Raw genomic sequence first — 11,356 nt, forward strand, 5'->3', positions numbered from 1 at the left:
ATATTTTTTTTTGTGTTGACACATATACACGTAATAATAAAGACCACGATTAAAAGGTCAAACATTTTTTGTATATATGTATTTATGCATCTACGTTTTTTTTGATATACAAAAATTCATACCATCTAAAACTTGTGAATTACATCTCTCCTGCGACAACGCTTGTGATTAAAATACCCCTTCCAATACCCAACTAAACCTCTACTTAAACAAACAAGTTGTAATCGCGGTGATCGAAGCATCGATGTAACCGTCGACGACGGAATGAACTTTACAGGTAGAACATGCTCTATTAGAGACAGACGAGATAAAAATCTTCAGAAGAACTTAAAAATATTGACAATGATCAGAACTAAGGTGCGGTAAACCCATGAATGCATTTGAATGCAAATCTTGACCTGTCACAATGATATGTAAATGCAAGCACATCGTGCTTGTCGCTCTATAATGATGATAGGTATTACAAATAATACCATTAACGTAATATGAATACTAGTAGAGTAAAATTATAACAGTCGAAAAATTAATAATTTTCGTAAAGTGATAGTGATAGTACTGCTTTTGGTATAATAGGAATAATAGTTAAGGGTAGTAGAGATAGTAGTAATAATAGTAGTAATAATTGTAATAGTAATAGAGTAGTGTAGAATAAAACAGTAGTAAGTAGCAGAGAGTAGTAGCAGCAGAAGAAGTAGTATAATAGCAATAGTATGGGCGTAATGGGTATATAGCGGTGAACGGTAGCGTTGCTAGTGCTGGTGTTTGTTTTAAGTGTGTTGGTAATAATAATGTGTAGTGATGGCGCTAGAGTAGTGATAGTGTAAGGGATATAATTGTTTAATGGCAGTAATATTATTAAAATAGTATACTAATAGTATTATCAGTACAATAGATAATTATTCTCGTATACCTATTTTCATAATCTGCTATTATCAAATGAAATTAGGATGACAACCTCAGAATATTTTGGTAAATCACGTTTACATAAGCAATACAGTTCACCAACTCACTCTGTGAATACTCACACACCATGAGAGATCAGATGAGAACTCCTTTTTTCACTTACTTTTTATTTTTTTCGTATTATAATGAATTATTGCCAATGGACGTGCTTAGATTAAGTCAGCGACGTTCAATGGCATCTCGTCTATGTGGGTGTTGTAGAATTGCTCTATGTCTTTCAGAGTTCGCCTATCGTCCTCTGTAACGAAGTTCACAGCTACTCCTTTACGGCCGAAACGACCACCGCGACCAATTCTGTAACACGGTGACAAAGTTATGGCTTTGTAAATACAAATGATTACTTTCAAAAATGATAAAGGAAAGAAAAGAAAAATTCTTTCTATCCTACTATATATTAATTATCTCTAAATAAAGATTAATCAAAATTGTAATCGTAATCTTTTCAATTTTCTCCATAAATTTTAATTATTTATCTGAATGATAATACACATCGATAGATAAGTTATCACTAAATAAAGAATGATCCGTTATCGAGCAATCGTGTTTAATTAAGAGATAGTAAAGCGTTTAATCGAAATTTTCTTTCTTTTAAACTATTAAATTACTCATTCATTTAAAGAGATGATAAAATGCTAGAATATATAATATATAAATTACCTGTGAATGTAATTCTCTCTATTGGAAGGTAAATCATAATTAATGACAAGGGATACTTGTTGCACGTCAATACCACGAGCCAACAGATCAGTTGTGATGAGGACACGAGACGAACCAGTTCGAAATTGTCTCATAATGAGATCTCTCTCTTTCTGATCCATATCGCCATGCATCGCAGAAACCGTAAAATCACGGTGATGCATATTATCTGTTAGCCAATCGACCTTACGCCGCGTGTTGCAGAAAATAACCGCCTGGGTGATGCTTAGCGTGTCGTATAGATCACACAAGGTCTCCAACTTCCATTCTTCACGTTCAACAAAGACGTAGAATTGCTTAATTCCCTCCAACGTCAATTCTTCTTTCTTCACCAATATTCGAACTGGATTTCGCATAAAGCATTTAGAGACATCCAATACATCAGAAGGCATTGTAGCAGACAACAGAATAACCTGTAAAAATGCATAATATTTTTTTAAACATAAATTTATAAATGTATAGGTCAAATATACACCCCACAATTTGTGCGACCTCATTTCTAAATACATATTTCTTGAGAAAGAAAAAGTATATATATTATATATATATATTTGTCATTTGGATGAGACACTGTGACATCATACGTGACATATGCAACAGGTTGGTAAAATGTTGAAAAAATCATGCTACTTTATGGTTATCTGTTATAATCTATCACTCTGCTAATATGTATATATTTATGTGGATTATCATAATTCGTATTCTGTAAAGGGCGTTTTAACTAGATTGGGATTCACTAGGATGACAGTAGTAGTATCACATTATTCCTATTATTAAGTTATATCAATGTAATGTGAAGATCTCAAAGAACAATGAAATGTATCAAATCTATACAATGTACCTGCCAAGATACCACTAATATAACGCACCTGTATTTTATAATACATTTATAAACTTGACTATAATAACGTATGGCTATACTGCAACTTTTCGTCTTGTATGATTTGTTGACTTGTCCAAAAGACATTTTCTAATAATTGAAATAAAGTCAACAATTAGAAGACTATTTAGAATAAGTGATCTTGATGTCGCATACTAAAGTTTGAACATACCTGTACTTCATGTGGTAATAGCCTGAATACATCATGGATCTGGTCCTTAAAACCACGCGAAAGCATCTCATCAGCTTCATCCAGAACAAAAAGCTTGATGCTACCAGCCCTCAACGCTTGTCGACTGATCATATCGTAAACCCTGCCTGGTGTACCAACCACTACATGGACCCCTTGATTCAATTTTCTCATGTCTTCACGTACGTTAGTGCCTCCAATACATGCGTGACATTCTGCATGCATAAAGTCTCCCAGAGCAATAACTACTTTTTGAATCTATAAAGAAAAACAATGAAAAGAAATATTATATATATGATGTACAAATATTAATATTGATTAATAAGAAATGTCAACTTACCTGTTGTGCAAGTTCACGAGTTGGAGCAAGTATCAATGCTTGACATTCCTTAATGTTTGTATCAATTTGTTGAAGAATTGATATAGAGAATGTTGCAGTTTTCCCAGTTCCTACAGGTTAATCATTAAAACTTTAGCATTACCAATGCATTAATGTAAACTCTAAATTTGCGTTTACTTAATGAATATATATTATATACCAGACTGGGCCTGAGCAATAACATCGTGTCCCCTAATACAGGGTAGGATGGCACGTTGTTGAATAGCAGATGGTTTTTCAAAGCCATAAGCGTAAATACCACGCAAAAGTTCTTCTTTAAGGTTCATTTCATCAAAATTGTCAACGACCTAATTAATATAAAATTATAAGATATACTATAAGCTTTAAAAGTTTATTTCTAAATTTACAGCATATACACGCACAACGATCATAATATTTTTGAACGCTATTAATCTATGCAATAGAACAACGAAACTTACAACTTCCCAGTTCGATTCAATAATCCCTTCGGGCTCCATGCCTGGAGGCCCATTGTAGGCAGGAGATTCGCTTTCACTTGGTCCATTTTTGGAATCCCCTGACCATTGTTCATCGTTTCTACTGTGATATAAAGCGAAGAAGAAATGTTAATATTAGTGATAACACATGTCATATTGTATATATCAGTATTATTGTATTAAAAAATTTGAAAATATCCTATGTACAAAATAATTAGCCAAATTAATAAAGACATAGAGTACCTATTAGTATATTTCTTTTTGGGAACACATTTTCCATTAATAATATCGTATATATCTAAAGTATCTTCAATATCAAATATGTAATTGCAAAATGTTTCTTGTATATCTTAATTTGTATAATTTACTATATAGTACGTGTGATACAAATTTAAAATACTTATTTTTTAAGGTAATAAAAAATCTATATACTTTTCTAATTAAAAGAGTGACCTACTAAAAATAAGGAAGGTAAAAATATATGAAAATTCGATGAAATATCGGAAAACGTTACCGAAAAATTATAGTTTTAAAAAAAGGAGAAGAAAAACAAATATTTGATGATCATTCGATGGCTGCTGCACTGTCAGTGACTCACACGTACGTATGACTAAGGAATGGTCGACATTTTATCATAACTCATGCTAACTCAAATCACTTAATCTGGAACATTAAATAACCCTAAATCTTTAAATACTTTGGTTTTTATCATAAAGGGTTAAGATAAAATTTTAATTTCCTAACGTAAGGCTGAAAGAAAATGAAGGATAAAAATGTAGATTTTGAACACGTCGTGCGTCGGCACGCGGAAATTTCTAAGAAAATCGAGATTACATTTTGCATATATGGAAAATACGAGGATAGATATTTTTTCAATATTTTCATCGTTACTCGAAAGGGTCATATCGTTTTTTGGCATTAAGATAACTCTACGGATGATAGAAAAAAATTTATATATTAATATTGCAAACAATGTAACAAAAACGAATGCACGCCATGTTGTCGTCAGTCTCGTGCTCTCGTGCATTCGTCGTTTGCCGCACTATTTTTCGTAAATGTAATCCATACGAATGCCGTTCTATCGTTCGTCACACGAGATCCGGAATAATTCGATATAAAGGAAGATTTTCTATAGGAAAATTTTGATTGAATTAATGCAATTATGTTGAAAAAATCGAACTTACCTTCGTTCAGATGTATGAGACATGTTCCACTCGTGGTAAGTCAACGGAAAGGACGAGTTCCTATTGCGTCACGACGAATATTCTTGTGAACGCCGCACAATGGCGCTGCAAACGATCCAAGGAAAATTGACTTATTTCGACAATACAATTTAAAACCTTTTTGCGCTTATATAAGCAATTTCAGTTTTTTTCTAACTATTAAATTTCCTTTTATTCTCTATTAAATTTCCTATTCTTCTCCCAGTCTGGATAATTTTTCATATTATTTTTCTTCTACGTCGAGAGTGCGCGCAGAGGGGAAGTTACGTCGATTACCCAGTGTACCTAGCGCCAATTTCGGAAGACGTCTTTTTCATGCGAACAGTGGCACCACACGTAATCTTTATTTATTCGAAAACGATTTTAATTTAACGATTTCTGGTAATATTTGTCGATATACATATATGTATATACATGTATATATATGTCATATGATTAACTTTCAATTTCAAATGATTTTTTATTTCACATAGTCTTACCTTTACGACGACTCTAGCGCCTTAATATTTAGTTCAAATACTGAATCAACTAAATTACGATATATGGCAAATGTTATTTCATATTCAAGTCTACAACGTGTTCATTTAATTAATAACTGTTAATCATGCTAACTTTTACATCTTATGTATTATAAAAGTTTATGTATACAAATAATTTATTCTTAATTATATTTTAACAATATATATATACAATTCTTTTTCTTGTATTTAATATCATCTTTTGATCAAATTAAAAAAATTTAATATATTAAATTAAAAATAATATTGATGAAATCATGTTTCAAAAAAGAATACATTTTTAATTTTATTTCTTTATTTATTTGAACTTATTGATTTCTTATTAGTTCACTTTGAAAAAGTATACAACATTTTCCTTAGATAATATCAAATATAATAATTAACAGTATTATCATAATACATTTGATGGTTTAACATTTGGAAATATTTAACATTTTTCATAAAACCATTTAAATGAAAAAATATTTTCCTTTCATAAAACTTTAGGCAAGCACCTATTGTGCTGATATGGTAATTCGCAGTTATCTATATAAATTTTATTGCAAGCGTATATTATTTATAAAAATATGTTTTTTCCTACATAGATATTAATATATGTACAATAACGTACATAAATCAGATTTTCGTTATAAAATTAGAATTTCGAAATAACACAATATACAGTATTACAAGTATTTAAACTTTTGTGTTATATACATACATCCATTATATCGTGGTGCATTCAATATTTTATATACTTAAAATATTTAGATTTATATATATATTCCTTAATCACATTTTCAACATTTTCTATATATGATACATTATAATAGACTCCATATTTTCAGTTCATAAAATTTCATTTATATATATATATATATATAATATCTATCTAAATAATAAAATATATATAATCTATAACAAACTATATTTTAAAATTATTTATGACTTTGTAAATATCATCTTTGTAAATATCATCTTTGTAAATATCATCTTTGTAAATCTCATCTTTATAAATCTTTACATAAATGCACAACCAAGTATAAAGAACAATACTGCGATTGGAAAAATAGCGTACACACCCATACGTGGATGGCAAACTGAAATCAATAAACTAATCTCGTCTGGATCTAAATCTATACCATCTTTGGTTGGTATTTCTACGATTACTCTATCAGGAGACATAATATCTAATGTGAATGAGCATTCTGTTTGATTTATACAAGACTTAGTAACATTTTCGTATTGAAAAGTTGGTTTATAGATATCGAATAGAGCATGTATATCGTTTGAAACAAAATCATTATCGCTGTAAAATATATAATAATAATATCCATCCTCTACGACATCGTGTCTTGTCTCCATATGTTTTCCATTAACTAAATAATCGACGTCAATACATTTATCAGATGGTTCAAATTCTTGCGTCAAAAGAATTGAGCCTTCGTAACAATTAAATAAACCATTTTCAAAACTAGATACAGATGACGCTTCATTGACATCCATTGTATTTTTATCTGCGGTTCCACCATGTTTGATACCTTGGTCAAGTAATGAAGGTGGATTTACAAGCTCTTGATTTCTCTTTACCCTAGTATTGACTAGCTTATTTTCTAGTTTTTCATCTAAATCTTCCTCTACGTTGCCATTCTCATCATGTTCCATATTTAATTCCATTTTTAATTTTTCTATTAAATTTCTGCGGTTTTCGACTTGTTCTTGATTAAGAGTATTAAATTTTAAATCTTCTCTTTCTATTTTTTTACTTTGATGCTTTATAATCGTTAATTTCTTTTGTAATTCTTTTTCATCATTCAAGTTTCTTTCCTGTGTAGCAAATGTTGAGCGAAGCCATCGTTTAGATCTCTTGGTAGATTCAATTTCCCTTGTTTTTTTCAATGTTACAGGTTCTTCTATTGTATAGTTTTGAGTTTCTTTTATAGGTGCCAAGAATTTCTCTTGATTAGTATCATTAAAATTATCTGTTATCTGCATAACATTTGTATTATTAAAACTTTGCTTTGTATTATTTTTTCTTGCGATGGCATTAAAAGCTTGCTGATTTATATCTTCAACAGAATTGATACCTTTCATATGAGATTCAAATGTAATTTTAACTTGATCTGCATCTGGTAAAAACATTTCTGTTCCGAATTCTTTGTTTTTATTTGTTCCAATATTTCACAAGTACGCAAGTTACGTTCACCTTTCACAACCAAAATAGAAGCTCCTTGAAATCTACATATTAATAATTAGAAATACAAGTTTAGCCACAATAAATCCCATTACAAATACTTTTTAAATATCATATAAAATTAACTATAATTTAAACTACATATTTACCTTGAACAAACAGAAAGTAATACAGTAGCACCTTTAAGCAAATAAAATCCCCAATATTCAAATGTATCATCCGGTAAAATCATACTTTTCTTTAATCTTATATGTTTTTTAAATGACGTTATCTCTGGTCTATGCGACATTTGGAATGCGTTAAATGTTGCATTCATTTGTAATGTATGTGCCTAATAATAATACCAGTAATAAATAATGTAGTCTTTAATAAATGCAAAAATTAGTCCATGTGTCATAAAGTATGTATAAGACGCATGCAGTTATGGAAGGTATTAATTGTTTTAGTCATATAATACAAAGGCCTTCCTAAAGTACATACATGCAAAAGAAAGATATGATTAAAAATCTGAATATTTTAGAAGCAACATAGTTCTTACAGAACAAAATATAGTTGATACTCCATCATTGACCTCCAAAATATCAGACTCTGTAACGGCATATGCTACATTAGCATAAAAACTGTGTCGCAGATAGAGAGGGATTAGAATAAGCGTCAATGGTAGTACAGTTGTCAATGTACAAAAAACTAATACTCTTTTGATACCATGCATTTTTTTCTTGTGCCTACAAATATGAAAGATACAATTCAATAATTAGTATCTACGGCTGTCATTGTGTTAGGCAAAATTCTACCATTTAAAACATAAACAAATGATTCTAAATTTTAGTATTAATTGTACATATGCGCAAATACGCTGCATGCGCGTATTATCGTATAAACGTATAAATGAACGTATTTGTGTTTTTTAAACATACTTTATTTAACATGCACGCGTAAACGCATACGTACATAAAAATAACATGACATAAATATACATATATGTATGTATGACATACAACATACATATGTATATATATATGCTTGTAAGTTTAGTATACTACCGTATCTATAAACACAGAGTAGACGTCAGGAAAATCAGTTATTTAATAATTATTCGAAACGTAATATTATTTCTCAAAAAAATCCCTCTGCGGAAAAACATATGTGCGATGTTTCACACAAACATAGTAATTTACAACTGCACTTTAATAGCATGCGCGAAAAGGTACCGATTAATAACTGCTTGTGTGTTAAATGTAAACAATAGATATGTACAAGCTCCTGCACCATACTATATTAAGTTGCAATTACTTCTTCTATTCATCATCTTATCGCATTCAAATAGTATTATTTCTGAATCGTTATTGGACGGCATCTTATCTCTCACTCTCTTTCTCTCTCTCTGTCATTTTATTGACTAACAAAATATTTAAGCAATTGTTCATTTATCTCTTCTGTCATCCCTACTTTATTACATATGAAATGCATTGATTGTGCAGTCAAAAGATGACCTCGCTCTACCTTTTTGAGCCTGTTATTTCTATTTTTTTTATTAATTTCTTTATTTGTTTTTAATATTATAACCGAAAATATAATATATGTATATATATATGATATTAAAGTAATATTACAGTAGTATTATTTTTGTTTTTATTTTATTATTATTCAGCAAGTTTAATATATATATAACTCTAAAAAATAATGTTTTTAATTTTATAAGATTTTATGTTGGTATAAACAAATTTAAGTTGGTACATATGAAGGTTATTAGGTTAGTACTCCCTGCCCTAAGCGTATACGACTTCAGCGACAGCTACGGAGAAAATATGAACTATAAGTGCAACTGGGGAATGCATCCAGACCATGCATCTACATATGACATTATCGCTGCATAACGTCCGCAACTTATAAGGAACTATAAAACATTTACAGTATGAGAATAATGATATAAAAAGGAAAAATATTGATTGTTAAGTTAATTATAAGCAATTTTTTTAATTGTTCTGTTCTTCCGTTTCTTACGCATCGACCTCATCGTTCTTGTTTTACTTCTATTTCAGAAATGTAAATATTATTGATGTTTTCGGTATAATCTTGACAGGTTGAATTAGATAATTTTATTTTGTTATTTTAATGTACAATAGAGAAAAATACGTAAACAAATGTTTTGATAGTTAGATATTACAGTTTGAATATAATGTACAATATTCATGGATGAAATTTAAATTTCCCCCCAAAAATTGGTGAAATCACACAAATGAATATAATAATAAAGATAGGGTTGAATCAGAGTTTGACATTGTGCTATCATTCACCGTGATGGACAATTTATTAAATCCATTATCTTAAGAAGCGATAAATTTTATTTTAAATATTATTTACCAGCGATGTACACAACAGTTAAGGATGATAAAATATATCATAAACGTTATTTCACAAGTTTGAATAAATGGAAAATGTTTATTTAATTTACAATAAAATAAATGATTAAAACTACTTGTTTGAAAAAATAAGTGACTGAAAGTTTATTAATACACGACATATATGTATACTATCAACAAAAATGAATAAATTGTGATGAATTTTATTGAGAATCTGATAGAATTATAATCTTTGCTTAATTTTTTAACATTAATTCTAATTCTAACAATATGTAAAATTTATATTTGCAGTTTTTTCCATTATTTTTGCTGTTCACTACACAAAAAGTATTATAACCAATATCGAAAATATTGATAACTATATTTAAGATAGACACAAAATGAATGCAAAATGTACTGAATTTGACGAAAGTAGTCTTGATAAGTTTGACATTTCTGTCACAGAGTGCGTTACGATCGATTTCGTTGTCCCCTCCCTACTATGTACTTTTCGAGAGATCGTGCATGTCATCAGCGCCGCGTAGCGTCCGCTACCTCATTCAAGTTTTCAAATATATCCAATATAAGAGAAATGATATAAAAAGTGTACAAAATATTGATTGTTTATTTAAAAAAACAACTAAATCACGTGTAAGACTACATTTTGTAAGATTGATTGACATACCAGGTATGTAAATATGAAACCGGAATTTTTATATAGAAAATACACGTTTATATTGTATGAAAATGATAAAAAATATTTTATTCGAAATATTGCCCATCGCTAGTTATACATTTTTTCCATAATTATACATATAATTATACATAATTAGTTATTAGTAATTATACATAATTATAATAATTATACATGAGCTAGTTATACATATTTTTGATAATTTGTGGATGCCTCGCCAAAAAAAAACTGTTGCTCTTTTAAGGAAAACCAGCCATTTTCGTACATCTTCGTAAGAAGTGAAGCACTGCTCAGCAAGTGCGTGTCCCATTGATGCAAATAAATAGTATTCGGACGAAGCCACATTTGGTGAGTAAGCTGCATGCGAAAGTATTTCCTAACTAAACATCTCAATCGTTTCCTTGACCAGATGTTATTCGACTTTTCTCATTCAATGTTCCTTCTAAAATTTTTAGGATCCATGACCTGTTACACATAGAAGCCCATCATACTTCTTATGGCTACTATAACTGTATTAACAGAATGCCTCAATATGTTAATTAATACATTGCCCGGGCAATGTATACAATGTCAGCAGTAATACATTGACCGTAACACGTATACATGAAATCAATATTTAAATAATATTACGTAGGAGAGCATGAACTTTTAATAATATTAATTTTCGTGTACAGTGTAAATGCGCAAAGAAAAAAAGAATAATTAATAATTCAATAATTAAGAGTGTTTTCTTAGGTCAAGTATTTTTTAAATTGCCAAATATTTTCTCCTCGTGTTTTTCGCTTTGCATACAACACAAAGAGACGAAGAAATTGAAAAGAAAATATTTCATTTAACGTT

The 11,356-nt window shown here is 29.6% G+C and overlaps 2 protein-coding genes across 2 annotated transcripts; both read right to left on the minus strand.

Moving 5' to 3' along the window:
* Window positions 1–1,083: 1,083 nt before the first annotated feature.
* On the minus strand, window positions 1,084–4,858 carry LOC122514112 (eukaryotic initiation factor 4A-I). Its single transcript, XM_043630769.1, has 7 exons — window positions 4,751–4,858; window positions 3,549–3,669; window positions 3,269–3,416; window positions 3,070–3,179; window positions 2,712–2,987; window positions 1,621–2,072; window positions 1,084–1,257 (listed from the first exon to the last, which is right to left on the minus strand). The coding sequence occupies exons 1-7, from the start codon at window positions 4,771–4,773 to the stop codon at window positions 1,113–1,115; spliced, it is 1,275 nt and encodes a 424-aa protein (XP_043486704.1). The 5' UTR covers window positions 4,774–4,858; the 3' UTR covers window positions 1,084–1,112.
* A 726-nt stretch (window positions 4,859–5,584) lies between these two features.
* Window positions 5,585–8,435, minus strand: LOC122514113. Its single transcript, XM_043630771.1, is given in 5 exon segments — window positions 5,585–7,457; window positions 7,460–7,524; window positions 7,630–7,811; window positions 8,019–8,205; window positions 8,398–8,435. Coding segments are annotated over 4 exon segments (1,572 nt in total). The 5' UTR covers window positions 8,193–8,205; window positions 8,398–8,435; the 3' UTR covers window positions 5,585–6,306.
* Window positions 8,436–11,356: the final 2,921 nt, after the last annotated feature.

Source organism: Polistes fuscatus, unplaced genomic scaffold (genome assembly GCF_010416935.1).
Source record: "Polistes fuscatus isolate 324 unplaced genomic scaffold, CU_Pfus_HIC Scaffold14, whole genome shotgun sequence".
Classification (NCBI taxonomy): Eukaryota; Metazoa; Arthropoda; class Insecta; order Hymenoptera; family Vespidae; genus Polistes; species Polistes fuscatus.

Bases quoted from the DNA above. Each gene is read 5' to 3' on its own strand.
- LOC122514112 (XM_043630769.1), bottom strand. From the start codon at position 4,773: ATGTCTCATACATCTGAACGAAG. The intron at 3,670-4,750 runs GTAAGTTCGATT...TTTATATCACAG, and splicing joins TCTCATACATCTGAACGAAG to TAGAAACGATGAACAATGGT. The intron at 3,180-3,268 runs GTATATAATATA...ATTAACCTGTAG, and splicing joins TATTGCTCAGGCCCAGTCTG to GAACTGGGAAAACTGCAACA.